General features: G+C 33.9%; 1 protein-coding gene across 1 annotated transcript in view; it reads left to right on the top strand.

The window, feature by feature from the left end:
- Positions 1 to 18,315, top strand: part of otud7a (OTU deubiquitinase 7A) — a 71,216-nt gene that overhangs the window by 37,608 nt on the left and 15,293 nt on the right. Inside the window, exons 4-8 of the mRNA XM_026202776.1 lie at positions 7,808 to 7,990; positions 9,346 to 9,564; positions 10,814 to 10,915; positions 11,062 to 11,189; positions 13,843 to 13,955. Coding sequence (XP_026058561.1) covers positions 7,808 to 7,990; positions 9,346 to 9,564; positions 10,814 to 10,915; positions 11,062 to 11,189; positions 13,843 to 13,955 — 745 coding nt within the window. The remainder of the gene's footprint in view (positions 1 to 7,807; positions 7,991 to 9,345; positions 9,565 to 10,813; positions 10,916 to 11,061; positions 11,190 to 13,842; positions 13,956 to 18,315) is intronic.

Here is an 18,315-nt window from a genome sequence, read left to right as displayed (position 1 = left end):
TATTATTATTATTATTATTATTATTATTATTATTATTATACCATAGTATACCATACTAATATTTATTTATAAATAAATTATACTATTATTATTAATTATTATCAATTATAATTATTATAATACTATATATATATATATATATATATATATATATATATATATATATATATATATATATATATATATATATATATATATATAAATTATTAAATACATTTTTAGTAAATAAACATTATATATGATAGTTGATTAACTTATTAATTTAATTTAGAATAGAAAACAAATTTATAATATATAAAATTAATTGATAAATAATTTATTTACATATTATATATATATATATATACTGGGATGCATACTGAGATACTGAGATGAGGTGCATGTCGACTGCTATTTGACAAAGAAATATTCAATTTTTTTCATTTTGTTAAACAGCAAGTTTCTTTCAGAAAAGTTGATACAACAGCAAGATAGTCGAAACAATAAGAGAACAATACCACTCACTCACACTTTTTACCCCGATGCTTTGACATTCAGTTTTTAATGCCACTTACTGTAGATAAAGGGTGAATATAAGTGTACCTTTGTGGCCAAACACACACTTGCTTCAGCTATAGGGCTTCAGTAGGAGGCTGTTCAGCTGCGTGTGTTTTAACCTGCCTGGCCTGGAGCACGTCAGAGCCGTCGCTCATCATCACAGGATGATATTACCCTCCTGTTTGAAGCCTGACGCTAATAGAGCGGCGCTGTTTTTAACAGAACGCTGGAGTCAAGAGAAACACATCTGTCTTTGCCTCGCCATCATCATCCTGGTGATATTCCCAAACACACCCAAAATTATTCTTAACAGCCTCATTTCATCTTACTATAACATTTATATGATTGTGTTTATATTGTACGTATTTATGTACTATTATATGTATTATTATTATATTGTTTATTCATTCTTTATTTGTATCTATTTTTAAATTATTATAACATTTCTATTATTATATTAACAGAATAACATTTAAACACAATTATTTATTTAATAATAATAATTGAACATGCTATTATTAAATCATACTATAATGTTGATCTATTTATTCACAGTTTATTGTTATATGATTTATTGTAATTACAATTTTGTTCTAAGTTATACATATTCATATTTTATATGTAACTTAAATTAGACCACCGATGTTGTATTTGTAAGTTATAAGCATTATTATTCATTTAGTCCTATAGTTAACATTAAATTCAATAATCATTATTTTTTATTTATAAATCACATACCATTATTTATATATCATTATGTGTAGATTATTAAAAATTTTAATCTATCCATTCATCCAGCCAGCCATCAAAATACCATCTTATTCATACATCCTATAACTTTTGTCATTTGTATAATATACTTTATAGTAATATTATTTATTTATTAATTATTATACCATTTTAAGATTTAAGTACTTAAGCATTATTATTTTTTATTATTATTATTATGAATCTATTCTAATCTGTTATCATTACACTGTACAGTACTTTTATTTATTTATTTCCTATGAAGTAAGGGTTTTATCACACACACACACACACACACACACACACACACACACACACACACACACACACACACAAAGAGAGAGAAAGACATACACACAAATGCATTTCCATACATTAAGCTGTTTGCAGAGCGTTTTGTCTGATCCAGAATTTATTCTTCATAAATCATGTCATACATAAGAGTGAATGTACTGAAGCAGCTGTTTTAGATGTTGCATAAGCATTCCTACAATCTCTGTGCTAATGTACATGTAAACCCTTCTCTGAGGACTCTGCGTTAATAGCTAGCTGTTAAACACTTTCAGCAAGCACGTTCCTCAGAAAAAGATCTAGGATCAGCACCTCCCTGTCCCAATCTCTCCCCAAAACCCATAAGACTGTTCTCAGATCAGTCCTATCCGCTCTGCTGTAAAAACAGTCTGAGGCTTATTATTCAAAACGAGCAATTTGTTAATGCTCTTTAAATGGCCCCACCGCTGACATTTCACTCCAGCGATAACAATCCTGCCTCTGACAAGCTGTAGTTATGAATGAAAAGGGTATGAAGTGCCTTCAGTCCGCCCCTAGATCCCAAATAAATGGCACCGCTGCAGTCAAGCACGACATACTTTGTATCCAAAAAACCTTGGGGGGAAAACAACCTCTATCCGCATATTTATGGCTTATTAGGTCTGGAAATAAAATAGTGATTTTCTCCTACTGCGCGGTTATGTAATCCACTGTATCCTACGAAGCTTATAAGCGTACTTCGCAATAGGCAGGAATGTCATTATCATCCCGGACATGTGCTCGAATGTCCACAGAGGGAGCTGAACGTGGGGTGAGCCGGGAGCTTCATGTGTACGTGCAGGAAGAAGTGCAACTATTGGACAGGGGTGTGTAATAAGACATAAGTGGGCTTTCTGCACTGTCCCAGCAGTCACACACACTCTCAAGCGCTCACAAAGCACTGATATTTATGTAACACGCACTCAGTAACCTCTGTATGCCAGCAATTCCCTGTTTGCGGCATCATGTTTCCATACCACTAGTAGGCGCTGTTGCTACTGGATGCCCTAGTGTTATTGTAAGCCTGTGGAATTGTTTATAGCTTTGAAACGTGATCACAAATGATTTGGAGTGTGTCGGTGGCGTTCCCGGAGTAAAAATTCCATTCATTTTCTTCACAGGGAAACATATTTTTAAAAGGAATGGTTCACACAGATTTAGATGAAGGTGTAGATGGATTGAATTGTTCATAGGAAGATGTGGAGAGATGTAGCGTCACATCACAAGTGCTTCCTCTGTAGTGAATGGGTGCCGTTTAGAATTAAAGTTTTATTTTTACTTAAATTTTTTTTTCTTTAACATGTAACCTACAAGTAAAAATAAATATAGTTTATACACAACATTAAAAAATGTACACCATACACATTAGTCTTTTTTTAATTAAGCCTACATGTTAAAAATCAAAATTTATGTGAGATGCTATGATCTTTCTTTATTGCATTAACTGATCCAGGGTGTGGGGACTCTCGTGTTAATTTCTTAATCACTTTACCCCCATGTCGTTCCAAACCCGTAAAAGCTTTGTTCGACTTCGGAATTTAAGATATTTTGGATATTTTTTAAATACACTGTCAAGGTCCAGAAAAGTATGAAAGTCGTCGTCAGAATAGTCCATCTGCCATCAGTGGTTCAATCTGAATGTTATGAAGCGACTACAATACTTTTTGTACACGAATAAAACAAAAATAACAACTTTATTCAACAATGTTTAACAATTTAACACCTTAAATTTAAATGAAACAAACATAATTCTGATAGTATTTCCACTTTTTACAAAATGTAACTGTAATCTGAATACGAGCGACGTTACATATAGTCTATTACTCCCCAAGCCTGAAAATATCATAGCTTTTACAGTTAAAACAAGTTTTTTCCCCAAACAAACAAAAATGAATCTTCTGTCATATTTGTTGTGTGCAAATGAGTCGAGCACAATAAATAACTCACCGTATTATAGCTCCAAACCTGAATGAGAAGATATTTGAAAGAATGTTGATAGTTACAGAAATCCACAGTATTTGTTGTTTACCTTTGGTGTTTATACAAGTTTGGAAAAACTTGAGGGTGTGTAAATGATGAACTGTAAAAGTGCGCTTAGGAATACAGTGCTCTTGGATTTTGTACTGACACCTTTTGGTGTGGATGAATGACAGGACATTGATATGTGTTAACTAGGGTCTCCTAAGAGTCTTATCATGTCTTAAACATGCTAGAAGAGTCCAAAGTGTGTGTTGCTTGTCTAAAACTACAACACCTATATATATTCACCACAATATATATATACCAAACCATACATCAAAGATCTGCCACAAGGCTGAAATGATCCCTGGCTATGACGGACTGATAGAAGGTGGCAGGGGAAGGATGTCATCCCACCTGGCTGTTGTTGATGTGTGTCTCCCGTCTCCGTCTGTTCCCTGCGGATCCACCGTCACTGAAGCTGTTGTGGAAAGCTGAGTGGGAATCTCAGCCACAGGCTCTTTGTGCGGTTTGAGGTGTTCTGGGGAAAAAAAAATGACTCAGCCGACACTGGCAGACATTTTTTGCTATAGGTCTTGTGCTCTATTCAGTTACTGTTGTGATTGAGAGATGACATTTCATGCTAGCGATTGCACTTTTAGGATTAAAGAAGCATTATAAAAAGAAAAAGAAAAAGTCTTTAGTCGTGTCATTAATGAAGCTTTGTTTGTGGTTTGCGAGGGGTTTATTGTCACCCTCTAAAGGACGGTTAAGGTATTGCAACTATTCCCTCTGTAGTCCGCAGCATATCGTAAGCTTTTCAGAAGCAAAAATGGCTATTGTTGCTGTGAGATATTTAGTGCGTTGTCCCCTCACTTCTCATAGGTGATTGACAGCAACATCATTCTCCTCGACATAAATAAAGCAGAGCACCTGATTAACGGGAAAAGATGTTTAATTACTGAAAGAACATCTTGCAGAAGAACTGTGCATGTCTTTGTTCATTAGCAAAGACAGAAAAGCACCAAATTAAGAGTTGTTCAGTTGTCCAGTTTCATTCTTCACCTGTTTAGTTTGTGTTATTTGAAAAACAGGCGAGGAATTGGTTGCAGTGTGCTAAGTTTGAACTGTGGAAGGCTATTATACAAAAGCATAAGATATAAGTATAATATGATATGATATGATATAGTTGTAGTATGATATAAATAAATAAACAATACAATTTCAAATAAATAATAAACATTTATAGCATAAGTGGCATATGTTTAATATTTTATGGGAAAAAAATATATAGTAGAGATAAATAGTAAAAAATATATTGGGAAATTATATAAAGTATACAAATAAACGAACGTACATCTGTATAAAAATAAATATGAATAGAAAATAAATTGTATTGAGATACTATATAGTATTTTGGGGGGAATATCTGGAATCAGTTCAATATCATTATTGAATAAAGCTGATTTTGTAAAAAAGAAAAACAACCTTTTTTAAAACCCTGTTAACCTTTTGCCTTTAAAGCTCCCATTGTTATCTCATTTAATTAAATTACGTGTGTTTGACCACATTTGTAACCAGCTTTTGAATTGTAAAACACTGACCTAAGATGAAAATAATTTCTGCTTCGGAAATGATTGAAATATTTTATATTGTGTGGTCTGAATGTATCCACAATATGTGATAACGTCTGCAAAATCCAATTGTAAGTCTAAAGGACAGACAGAAGAGGGGTCGTCAACAGGAAACATTGATTGAGACCCATAATGCTTAGCTAACTGTGAAACGTGTGCATCAGAGGTGCTGAGCGGTCATTCGATTAAGCCTTAAAATGTCTTTGAAAATTTCTGGCCGGTCAAAGGATGAACAAATCCATAAACTAGAAAGAGGTTTGTATTGATTGATGTGGGTTCTGGTGCTACATACGCTACAGGAAGGATGAAATAACTCTGTCCAGACTGACTGATGGGAGACTAGCCTGTTAGAAATCAAATGGATGCTATAGGTCTCAAATGATTGCAGAATTATTTTTTTGTTTGTTTCAGGTTTGAATTTAAGTGTCCACATTTTTTTTTTGGCACGTTCGCTGTAAGTCTCCTCCGATCATTAAATAAATACTAGCAGCTGAAAATTCACTCATCCTCAGGCCATCCGAGATGTAAAAGAGTTTGTTTCTTATAAGAGCAGATTTGTAGAAACGTAGCATTTCATCACTAGTTCACCAATGGATCCTCTGCAGTGAATGGGTACCGTCGGAGTCAAAACCCCTCCAGTCCATCAATTAATGTCTTCTGAAGTATTGCACGTGTGTAAGATCAAATCCATCAAGACATTTTTTTACTTCAATAAGTCCTCTATCAATAATACTGCTTTCTCCAATTAAAAAGTCCTCTCGACTGAATAAGGAGAGAAATATGCACATTGCAAGCACAATTTTTCATGGAAAAAACAGTAAAAACATGCAGCCTTTCACTTCACAAGACATTAATTGAGGGACTACTTGGTGATTTTTTTTTTACTCTTATTCTGACGGCACCCATTCACTGTTGAAGATCCATTGGTCAATCTGTTCAGATGGAGAAACAAACTCATCCAGATCTTGGATGGCCTGAGCCTGAGTAAACTTCAGTAAATGGTCATTCCTTTAAATCTGATCAATTTAAATAATTTTTAAATGAAAGAAATGCATTTAAAATGGCATCTTTGGGTATTCAAATATTTATCTAAATTTAGGGATTTGGCCTATTATTTAATATTTTATGAAATAAATTGTACATCATGTTGGTGATTTCAGGTTTTACTCTCCTTGCAGAGACATTTGTTTTTCACAGTATAGGCAAAACACACACACACACACACACACACACACACACACACACACACTCACACACACACGGGCTGTGTGTATCTCTCTGTAGATGGTCAGACCGACCTGTTTCTTTGGTCCCTGCAAGGCCTTTGGGTTACAGAGATAAGACAGTCGCTGGAGGACATGGAAGCAGCTGTGTGTGTGTGTGTGTGTGTGTAGTCTTGAGGTGACTGTCATTTCACATTAAAGTGTTTGGCTTCTCTGTCTTTCCTGTGGTTTTCCTCCCATTTTGATTGGTATGAACGTTCTCTCTATCTGTAGACAAAATGAACTTAACCAGAAACAAATCTGTGTTGTTTTTTCATCAAATTGTCCTCGCTCAGAGCACACTGGAGACGAAGCACAGTTTTGTCCCTCTTTATCTTCAGGCTTGATGTGGAGCAGAACTTCATTGTTTAGGGTTTGCTGTGGACTGTAAGCATTGTTGTGGCACTGGTGTTGGCAGGGGGTGTAATTGGGATTAGATTGAAAAGCCTTATGGGAGTTGGCAGGTGCACTCAAACAGTAGCTTGACGAAATGAAAGAGAAAGCCCAGGTCATGTACATTAACAATGACCTCCTGTTTAGTGGGCATGGAATTATTGTTGAAATGGGATTTTTGGCGCAAGCAAGACAAGTCTTAAATACATTTGAAATAGAGATTTATTAAATATTACGATTTTTTTTTTTAACAAACACCAGTCATTTTTGCTTTGTATTTGTGTGTGTTGTTGTTTTTATAAAGTTTAAATTTATTGTAAATTTCATAAAAACATTTATCAATTAAACTGATTTGCTTTTTAATTGGCTTTTTGATTAAGCTTGTTACTTGCAAGAATTTGTTAATGTGAAAAAAAAAAAGTTTGTGAAAAAAATGTCAAAAATGGGTGAAATAATGTTCCATCATCATTCAGTGTAACAGATATATCCATGTTAACATTTTATATTCTTTTATAAAGTCATCAAATGATTCTTGTTCTTAATATGCCTGAAAATTTTATTTTAACTATTAACTATTGCTACTCTAAATTACTTTTTTTTCTTTCTAAATCATGGTAAAAAAAAAAAAAGTCTTATTTTTTTAATAAAGAAATGCTACTTGTGTGTGATTACCTGATCATTTTTAACGCGAGTTATTGTGGTGCTAACAAACTACTGTCCTGAGGGGGGCGATAAAGTTTATAAATCTGTAGCATTAAACATAACGTACTGTTGTTACTGTAAATTACATTGCTACAAACATGTTGACAATTGAACTTTTTACAGCATGATTATTTTCTGTGCTCCATGACCGTTTTCCAGTTTGACCTGCAAGAGAAAGTCAGAAAGTAGGAGAAGACTGTTGATGCTAAAGCATTAGCATATTGGCAGCATGTATCATCAGTTTTGTTGTTTGTGATGAATCAGGTAAAAACTGGGACTTGAGCGCCGCTCTCAATGACTATGAGCAGCTCCGGCAGGTTCACACGGCCAACCTGCCCCACGTCTTCAACGAGGGCCGTTACTTCAAGCAGCCGGAGCGCAGCAGCACCCCGCAGCACATCGGCAAGCCTGAGCAATGCCCCCAGAAACAAGAGGACAACACTCAGGGTGAGCAATGCTCTCTGACCCTCCTCCTGTTCAGATTTATTGTTGTGTTTTCTCAATATTTTCTTCTATAATAGTTTAAAGTCGTCATTATATGAATTGACTCTTTTTTTTCCCGATAATCCATTTATCTCTGGTGTACGCTACAATATGGATAAAAAGATCTGTTGCCATACCATTTTATCACAATTCTAATATGCAGAGAATTAATATAAGTTAGAGAATTGTTGACTGATTTCCCTGAGAATTCTAATCAGCCCAACAGCAACATCAGCTCGACCAATGGTGTGAGGGAGGGGTGGAGCTATCTGTTTTTCTGACCAATGAATGCGGTTTAGTTGTGTTAGTGGGGCAGAAATTACACCCATCACTTTTCAATTGAAAATGAAGCAATTTTGGTTTAGTATTAAATAATACTAGCATTCAAGACAACAAAGAACATTAGTAATGCATTGAAATTATTGAATGTAATTTTTAAGATATTTAGGGGAAAATAATGTATGGCTGGATTTCATTTTGTTTGGATTTGGTTGGATCCTGAAAGGCACTACTGAAAAAATATTATTGGTTTATATTATTTTTCCATGCCTACGTGGACTTTGTTTCTATATATATATATATATATATATATATATATATATATATAATTTTTAATTATTAATATAATTTTTTTGTATTATTATTAGGATTTTTTTTTTCTTTATCATTCGCGTATTTTCATTTGAAAAAAAAACTAAAACATTATTTGATTGTCTGTCTTATTGTGCATTGGTGTTTAATATTAAAAGACCTGGAATTTTTTTATGGAAAGTAAAATCAATTTGAACAAATTATTAAAATTATTAAAACAGGTATTTATTTATTTATTAATTTATTGTTTGTTTGTTTTATTTATTTATTAATTTATTGTTTGTTTGTTTGTTTGTGAAGCAGTGATTCATAAACATTAAAATACCTGGAACATTTATCTAGTAAATACAATTTTTATTTAAAATAAATAAAACAATTATATATTATATATAAAAATAATCTATAAAAATAAATATTAATTCATTCATTGTGTGGTGATGATTAATTGACAAATAAAATATTTTATTAATATTTATTAAGAAAATGAATAAGATAATAAGAATAAATAATTTTTCATGATTATAATATTTTATTTTATTATTATATTTTTGAAAAAAAAAAAACATTTATTTGAAAAATATGGATTGCTTGCTTGATTGATTGATTGTCCTATTGTGCAGTGATGATTCATAATCATTGACCAGAGGAACATTAATTAAGAAATTACATTTGTTTAAAATATTTATGATTAATTAGATTTTTCTTTCCTCTCTCTCTCTTTCTTCCAGAGAAGCGTCTGTCCCGGGGCATTTCCCATGCCAGCTCTGCCATCATGTCTCTGGCGCGGCTGCAGGTGTCAGGGGATTGTGCCAGGGAGCAGTTCCCCCTGGAGATGCCCATCTACACGTTCCAGCTGCCCGACCTGAGCGTGTACAGCGAGGACTTCCGCAGCTTCATTGAGCGAGACCTCATTGAGCAATCCACCATGGTGGCCCTGGAGCAGGCCGGTGAGCCCCAAACGCTGCTCTCAGATCAGTGCAGAGTGAATCCCAGGCCTAGCCCTTCACTACAGTGATGAGAAACATAGATTTATAATGTCAGCTTAGATTGAATAAGACCAACTCGACTGCTAGAGTCAACCCAATACAACAGTGACAGAATGAATCTAATCTCATCTTGGATCAACAGGAAATCCAAGCGATCAACACAGACTTGCACTTCCCAAACAACAAAGCTCAATAACACTAAAATTGAAAGAAGATTTAAAGAATATGTCATCCAAAAATAAAATTCTGACGCTTTACATATAAATTTAAATTATTATATAATAACAATAATAATAATAATAATAATAGTAATTATTATTATTATTATTATTATTATTATTATTATAAAAGTATAATTATGATTTAAATACAATTTTAAAAAAGAAAAATTGCATACTTTACTTTAAATGACTTTACTATCATTTATTTATTTATTTGTTTGTTTTTTTTAGAAATTTAATTATATGTATTATTATTATTATTATTATTAATTTATAATTTAGAATAATAATAATAATACTCATCATTATTAATAGTAATAGAGTTATATGTCAATAAAAAATTGCCTTGAATTTTTATTGATGTAGATGTGTTATTAAATTGATTCTTTTGCTGAAAGTGGAAAACCAAATAAACTCAAAGCTTATAAAAATTGGCACGTATTTTTAAATAAATGCATTTCCAGCCTGTGCAAGCAAAATACTATGGTGAAATAATAGCAGGTTGGACATGGCTTCAGGGCTTTGGAAATGCTTTTGCACTGTGGGAGGAAGACCCTATCCCAAAGGAGGCCAGAGGGGCCGAGGGTGGAGGCACTGACGTTCATCTGCGGTGAGCTTCACCAGCTCCAGAGAAAAGAGTGGGCGAATGGTCAGTGCCCAGTTCAGACCGCCTCAGGGCCCAGAACTGCAGAGGACCGCTTATTTTTATGCCAGAAAAAAAGCGATGCTTAGTGAGCTATGCATTATAACTAAGCTAAACAAATTTGTATGTTGGATTTAGGGCCCAAAATGAACAGAAAATTCACATTCGACCAACACTAGAACAATCACAAACCACCAAACAGTGCCTGTGACGATTCAATAAAGATAACTGGCTGTAAGACTAGAAACTTTTTTAGATTGACTTTAGATTTGAGAGCATGACGGGATATTCGGTGATGTTTATTAGTATGTTTGACTTCAAATATTGTGTTTAAACCGTTCTGTAGGTCGTTTAAACTGGTGGTCCACCATGTGCACCAGCTGTAAGAAGCTACTTCCGTTAGCGACAACAGGAGACGGAAACTGTCTTCTGCATGCAGCTTCTTTAGGTGAGACGTTCATGCACACTTGTCTCATGTATTGCATGCAACACCAGGAAAGAAGAGAACCATTAATTCCTTTCAATAGAAGCACTACACTGTTGCATGTTTCTGACTGATATGGTGTCAAGTGTCTGGCTATCCGTGTTTTCCAGGAATGTGGGGCTTCCATGATCGGGATCTGGTGCTGAGGAAGAGTCTGTATGCCATGATGAAGAGTGGAGCGGAGAGAGAAGCTCTGAAGAGGAGGTGGAGGTGGCAACAGACTCAGCAAAACAAAGAGGTTGGCAACTAACACCTAAAATATATTTAAGTTCTAGCATGAATGCTTCGTGATGCGTACAGCCAAACACTTGAGAAGCAAAAGACCTTTGGACGGGAATCGAACTTGGGTCGCTGCAAGCACAGTTATCCAAAATATCGGCAAACTAATCACAAGGTTATTGGTCCAGACTTGTCAGAATTCCAAGTTTATATCATGCAATACTAAGAAATATATGCAGTTGTGAGAAAAAAGTCAGAATTGCGAGATAAATTATTTTTGTATTTTTTATTCAGTGGCTGAAACAAGCTTCCATATGTATCTCTAAATCCACTCACGCAAGTACAAACTAACGCAGGCATCTATTATTGTTGCATTTCCAGTAGTTTGTTGTTGTTTTGTCTCATTCGTTTAGTTTTTTACTGCAAAACAAGGGGCCAGTGTCGCCACTTTGTGGACAAACTATGGTAATGGCACCAAAATATTCAAGTTGCGCAAGAAAAATCTGACTATAGTACGCTGAAGATTAAACTTGTCACTCACACTCTATGTATAGCCTATCGTATACTTAGAAATGTGTAAAAATCCACGTCACATGCAATCATGCATAACTGTATTAAAGGAAATGATTTAGCGTTAATATTCACTGTTATCATTTTCCTTCTGTTCTAAATCACTTCAGTTTTTTTTCACTCGGCCCCTCCGTGTCACACGCTGGGATCACGCTTCGAGAGACCAATATACTTCGAGTGCAAACTAAACGAGTCAATGCACATAATAAATCCAGCTGTTGTTCGTCACGGCATGGCTCGTTTAGTGTACACTCGAAGAAGATTGGTCTCTCGAAGCGAGATCCCAGTTCGTCTGGTCACCGATGTGACACCTCCATTCCCTCCTTCAGGGAACAAGGGTTACATACTTAAACGAGACGTTTCTGTCATGATGATTGAACAGACGTAAGAATAGAAACGTAATCAACTTCCTTGAACAAATTTTTCACCATTTTGTAGCTAGCCTATTAAGTTTTAGCATGTTAGCATCTGTTACAAAATTCCTCAAACATACCAAAAAATAATATTTTGATATATTGAATCTTCAAAACATAAAACCACTAAGTACCTTTAACATTTTCTTTCATAGATAAAGTGAAAAAGTGAAAGTCGAAAAGCTACCGACTTCCTCAATGTACTAAATAATAAATAGCAGCAATGCATATTTTGCTAATATTGTGTAGACGGTAGTCTTTTTAGTCCTGAATTTTTTTCCTTAGCTGCCTACTTTAACCGCAATTAAGGAAACAAATCAAATACTAAAGATGTTTGATCTATTATATTTAGTGCACTTTTCAATTTTGTAATTTGCCTACTAAGTGCTACTATGTAAAGTCGGTCCATCTGCCAAGTGTGTAGTTGTAAAGCGTTAACATTAGCCTTCAGTTCATAATGATTCTCCCCATAAACACCTTTGCAGATTAGCTTATGCATTTCCTGCACAGCTTTTAGCGTAAGAGCTTATTGCTGGATACCGGAGGACAGGAAATCAGCAGAGTGGTCGATAGCAAATCCTTCAATTCTTTATTAGCTGCACTGTTTTCGTTGTCATGAAGGCTCGGAGCTCTTGAATCAGCTTCTGCTGAACGAGTGTCAGTGATTAAAGCTGTAAGAAACGAGTGGGTGTGGATGGAGTGGAAATGTTTGTGTGAGAGGTGGAGGAGAGCAAACGAGTGGGTGTGTTTCCTATAGAACTTGGGCATATTGATGCCATTGAGATAAAACAGATTATAAAACTGAACGAAAGTGCATGTGCAGAGGAAAAAAAAGGTTTAATTTGTTTAATATGTTTAGAGGTCTTCGCTTACAATTGTGCAACGTCCTCCTCCTCCATTTACTAACGAAATGTTTTAACTTGTTATATGTGTGTCAATGCTTACAATTACAAAAATTACGCGAGCTGCCAAATAGTGAGAAATTAAGCAATGAGACTAAAGAATGTTGTCAAACTGACTTTTAGCTCAATCAGTATTGTCACCACTTACAGAAAGCATTGTATAACTGTATTCTATTTAATAATTTAGCCATTTAGTTTTTTTGTCTGGTGTTGCCAATAGAACCTATGCAATACACGAAATGATATTTAAAAAATGCCAGTAATGTAAAAAATATATACGTTTTTCCTAAATATTATGCACAATATAAATACAGAAAATGACTAAAAAAGTATATTAATTAAAAAAATTAAGATTATAAAAATAAAGCAAATATTAATAAATTAATACAAATTGTCTATATTTTTCAAATAACCATTCTTCTAGGACATAGCAGTAATCTATCTGTCTTTCTATTTACAAACACTGTATAAATACAAATAATATATGCATAATATACCATAAAAAAATAGTAAAAGGAGTATTCATTAAAAATGTTATCATTTATAATTAAATGTAAAATTATGTATTATAAATATAAATTAATTATAAATTTGTATTTAATTAATTTATTTTATTTTATTTTAATTTAATTAATTAAAATATTAAAATATAAAAATATGTAATGTTAAAATATTTTACATTTAAATTTGAAAATAAAATGGGAAATCTCCAGTGGAATATCAAGTGAAAGTATTACAATTATTTTTGTGGTAAATGTTGTAAATCTGCGATATATTCTCTCTGTAGTCGGGGCTGGTGTACACCGAGGAGGAATGGGAGAGAGAGTGGAACGAATTGCTGAAGCTGGCCTCCAGTGAGCCACGCACACACTTTAGCAAGAACGGCATCTCCAGCGGAGGGTAATGCTCACCCACACACCCTCACATATATAGACAAACGGCTACATCTTGTTATGTCACATTTGGTTGTCTTTCCATTCCCACCTACTGTATTGATGTTTAACTACAAAAACTTCCTCTTATGCAAATTGTGTAACCATTTACAACAACAGTACAATTTACCCACACATTTACCCATCATAACATACTTATACATACGTTACTATGTATATGTAATTTTTTTAAGGCATTAACCATAAGTGATGTGTAATAATTTCCACTTAAAGTTCAAAGTTTGGCTAAAATGCAGTCTGTGGACTGTCCCAATCCGCCCAGACCCTCTCACAATGCACTCAGACTTCCATTAGAGGCCACTAGAGATTAACTCCATCCAGTAACCTCACTTAGCTCATGACCTTTAGATGGACACTGTGCCATTAGACAAAACACAAAGAACCTTCTTTTGCTATATAGAGGACTGTTATAATGCATGGAGAAGAATGCAGTGAAGTCGAGCTTATTTTGTGGTTGAAAAATCAGTTTGTGATCGTTTAAATGTGTGACACTGCCACCTGGTGCCAGTGGTTGGAGTTTTACATCATTTTTAGCTTCATTCAGAATAGCATGCTTACATACTGCTACTCTTTCTGCAGTATTTATACTGCGCACAGTTATGCACATTTTCCACACTAAATGTGTGGAACACTGTGTCCCACAATGTGCCTCCCATTTCCAGTGGGAGAAATGAACCAAAGCTAATATCAGCCTAATTTTTTTTTTTTTATCATCTTTAAAAATGCTTTAAAATCTTTTTTTCTTCTTCTTCTTTATTTCAGTTTTTTTTTTTTTTGAGGTGAATTTATTTTAACTGACCCCCATGTCTTTCCAAACCTGTGTTAATAGGGTCCAGTGCAGTGTTACTTTAATATTATTTGTATACTATAATAATTTTTTTTACATTTTAAATTATATTTCAGTTTTAATTTTAATTTAATGTTTACATTTTTATATTTTTATATATCATTTTACTATTTTTTTGTTTTTGTTTCACTTACTGATTTTAGTAATTCAACTTAGTCCAGTTAGTTGCTGAGGCAGCATTTATTTATTTTTTAATCCAGTATTTGCATTTTATTTTATATTATATTTTATTATTTGATTACCATCAACAAAAATATTTAGGTTTAATAAATGATTACAGCAGTGGAAAAAATATATATATATAATTTATTTTATATATATATACAAAAAAAATAAAAAAAAATAAAAAAATAAAAATATATATATATATTTTCTTTTTTTTTTTTTTTTTTTTTTTTTTTTTTACAGAAGAAATAAAGTTGTAAAGGCTTGGAATGACATGAAAGTGAGGAAAGTTATTGGTGAACCATTCAGTTTCCAAGATAATAACAAAGTAGCTTGCTAATGTTTGAAGCATTTATCATTGCTTATTACTGTTACACTTACTGTTTTTATTTTACAAGTAGCATCCAGTATACACTGTGTAATGTAGCATACAGAAACAGTACGCTAGTATTCCTTTATGGATACTGAAAGAAATTTTTTTTTTGTCCTTTTAAATCCATAACCACGGAACTGGAGACGCTCGCCTTAAACATGACGTGTGTATTTTTTCATTGTTAAAATATTTTTGGTAACACTTTACTTGAAGGGGTGTGCATAAGACTGACATGACACCATCTTAATCATGACATGACAGATGTCATAAATGTGAAGGAGGTCTTATGCATGTTTATGACAACTGTCATTAAGTGTCATTCGCTCAATTATTACATTTTTAATGCAAACATTACATTGTTTGAGATGTCTTTGTTATGACAACTTGACATAAACCAATACATCATAACCTGTCAGTGTCTTTGTCATTACAACTTGACATTATCAAGACAACATAAATTGTCATAAATATGTCATAAACATGACATAGCAGATTAACTATCAAACTTAAAGGGATAGTTCGCCAAAAAATGAAAATTCTGTCATCATTTACTCACCCTCAAGTTGTTTCAAACCTGTATGATTTATTTTATTTTTTTCTGCTGGACACAAAAGAAGATATTTTGAAAAATGTCGGTAACCAAACAGTTGATGGACCCCATTGACTTCCATAGTAGGAAAAAAAAATACTATGGAAGTCAATGGGGTCCATCAACTGTTTGGTTCCCGACATTTTTCAAAATATCTTCTTTTGTGTCCAGCAGAAAAAAAGAAACTCATACAGGTTTGAAACAACTTGAGGGTGAGTAAATGAGAACAGAATTTTCATTTTTGGGCGAACTATCCCTTTAAGAAACCACTAGCTTTATGGGTTAACATTACATTAAACTGTCATGTGATTGGTTTTGACATTGGCTGTCATGAGGCCATTATAACTGTGTCATGAATGTTTTTCTTGACCTCAGTGGTACAAATTTAATTTGTCATTAAAATGTTATAATGGCTTCATGACAGCCAATGTCAAATCCAACCACGTGACAGTTTAATGAAATGTTAACCCATAAAGCTAAGCGTTTGATAATGAATCTGCTATGTCATGTTTATGACACATTTATGACAGGTTGTGTTGTCTTAGTAAAGTCAAGTTGTCATAACAAAGACATCTCAAACAATGTAATGTTTGCATTAAAAATGTCATAATTGAGCGAATGACACTTAATGGCATTTGTCATAAACATGCATAAAACCTCCTTCATATTCATGACATGTGTCATGTCACGATTATGATGGTGTCATGTCAGTCTTATGCACACCCCTTCAAGTAAAGTGTTACCATATTTTTTCCTTTCTCAGTTTTACATGCAGAGACCACTATAGGCCGATTCCTCTCCAAAGTGTAACTCTGTGTCTCTTTGTTGTTTCCAAAACATTTCTTTGTTGTTTGAGTAATTTGGCCAGCCCAGCATAGCAACCCTGGTTCAACCAATAGCATACATTTGGAGTTTGTGTTCGACCAATGGCAGACACGAGGAGTATTTGGGTAACCTGTTTGAGAACAGTCCATAGTTTTGCAGTTCCATTTGGTGACGCTAGTGCTGCAGAAGTTATTTCACCTTTAACTGAGCGTGTCAACCAGTACAGTTGATCTCAGGTCACAGATAAGCGTAGTGGAAACTCTGCGCTGGCAGACAGCAGTTTGGTTTGGTTTCTCCTCTCAGCAGTGTCAACTGAAGCGCTGCGGTTCGAAAAAGTTTCGACCAAATCTTACTTCAGGAGGAAACTTACCCCTTAGCCTTAATCTGCCTTCTGAAGTCACACTGACTGGAAGTGAAAGCATCAACCGCCAGGTCTCTGGTCATGCCCCGGAGTCTTCTGGATTGGAAAATATAGCTTCCTGTTTTTCTCAGTTCTGTCTACTCTCACAATAGTTAGCTAAATATGAACTGGTTCCTTTTTGTGACTTGTGTAAAATTTAAAAATAAAAATAACCTCAAATGACAGTTTATTCAGGTAATAAATGTTTTGTTACAATGTTTAGTAAGTCTGATACAGTATTTTGAAAGTCTAGAAGAGATTTAAAAGACAGCATAATTTAAAGGATGCATTAATAAATCACTCTGCGTGATGAGGAATAATCCAGTTAGTGATAGTACTTCGCATGAAGGATATTAGTTGGAGAGGTTTGCCTTTTAAAAAGCTTTTTATGTGTTTAGCTTTATTGCCGCAATGGAAAAAAGAAGGCTTTTATTATGCTGGACTCTCACAATATGGCAAACATGTCCGAAGCTTTCATTTTAAAAAGATAGTTCACCCAAAAATGAAAATTCTGTCATTAGTTGGTCACGCTCATGTTGTTCCAAACCCCTTAGACCTTTGTTCATCTTCAGAACACAAATTAAGAAATTTGTGATGAAATCCAAGAGCTTTCTGACCTGCCATAGACAGCAATGCAACTGACATGTTCAAGGTCCAGAAAGGTAGCAAGGTCATCATTAAATAATCCATTTTGTATGCAAAGAAAACAAAGATAATGACTTTATTTAACAATTTCTTCTTTTCGTCGTGGTACTGTCATGAACGTGTGCTGAACACTGACACGAAAGAGAAGAAACTGTTGAATAAAGTTATTTTTGTTTTCTTTGCGCACAAAACATATTCTCATAGCTTCACAAAATTACTGTTAAACCATTGATGTCACATGGACTATTTTAATGATGTCCCTACTACCTTTCTGGGCCTTGAATGTGTCAGTTGTGTTGCTGTCTGGTCACAAAGCTCTTGGATTTCATCAAAATTATCTTAATTTGTGTTCCAAAGATGAACAAAGGTCTTATTGGTTTGATATGACATGAAGGTGAGTTATGTCAGAATTTTCTTTTTTTTGGAGAACTATCACTTTAACTCCTGCATCAATACTGTATGT

This window comes from Carassius auratus, chromosome 25, assembly GCF_003368295.1.
Source record: "Carassius auratus strain Wakin chromosome 25, ASM336829v1, whole genome shotgun sequence".
Taxonomy (NCBI): Eukaryota; Metazoa; Chordata; class Actinopteri; order Cypriniformes; family Cyprinidae; genus Carassius; species Carassius auratus.
The sequence above is the reverse complement of the archived record's forward strand: the minus strand, read 5'-3'. Positions and strand labels throughout refer to the sequence as shown.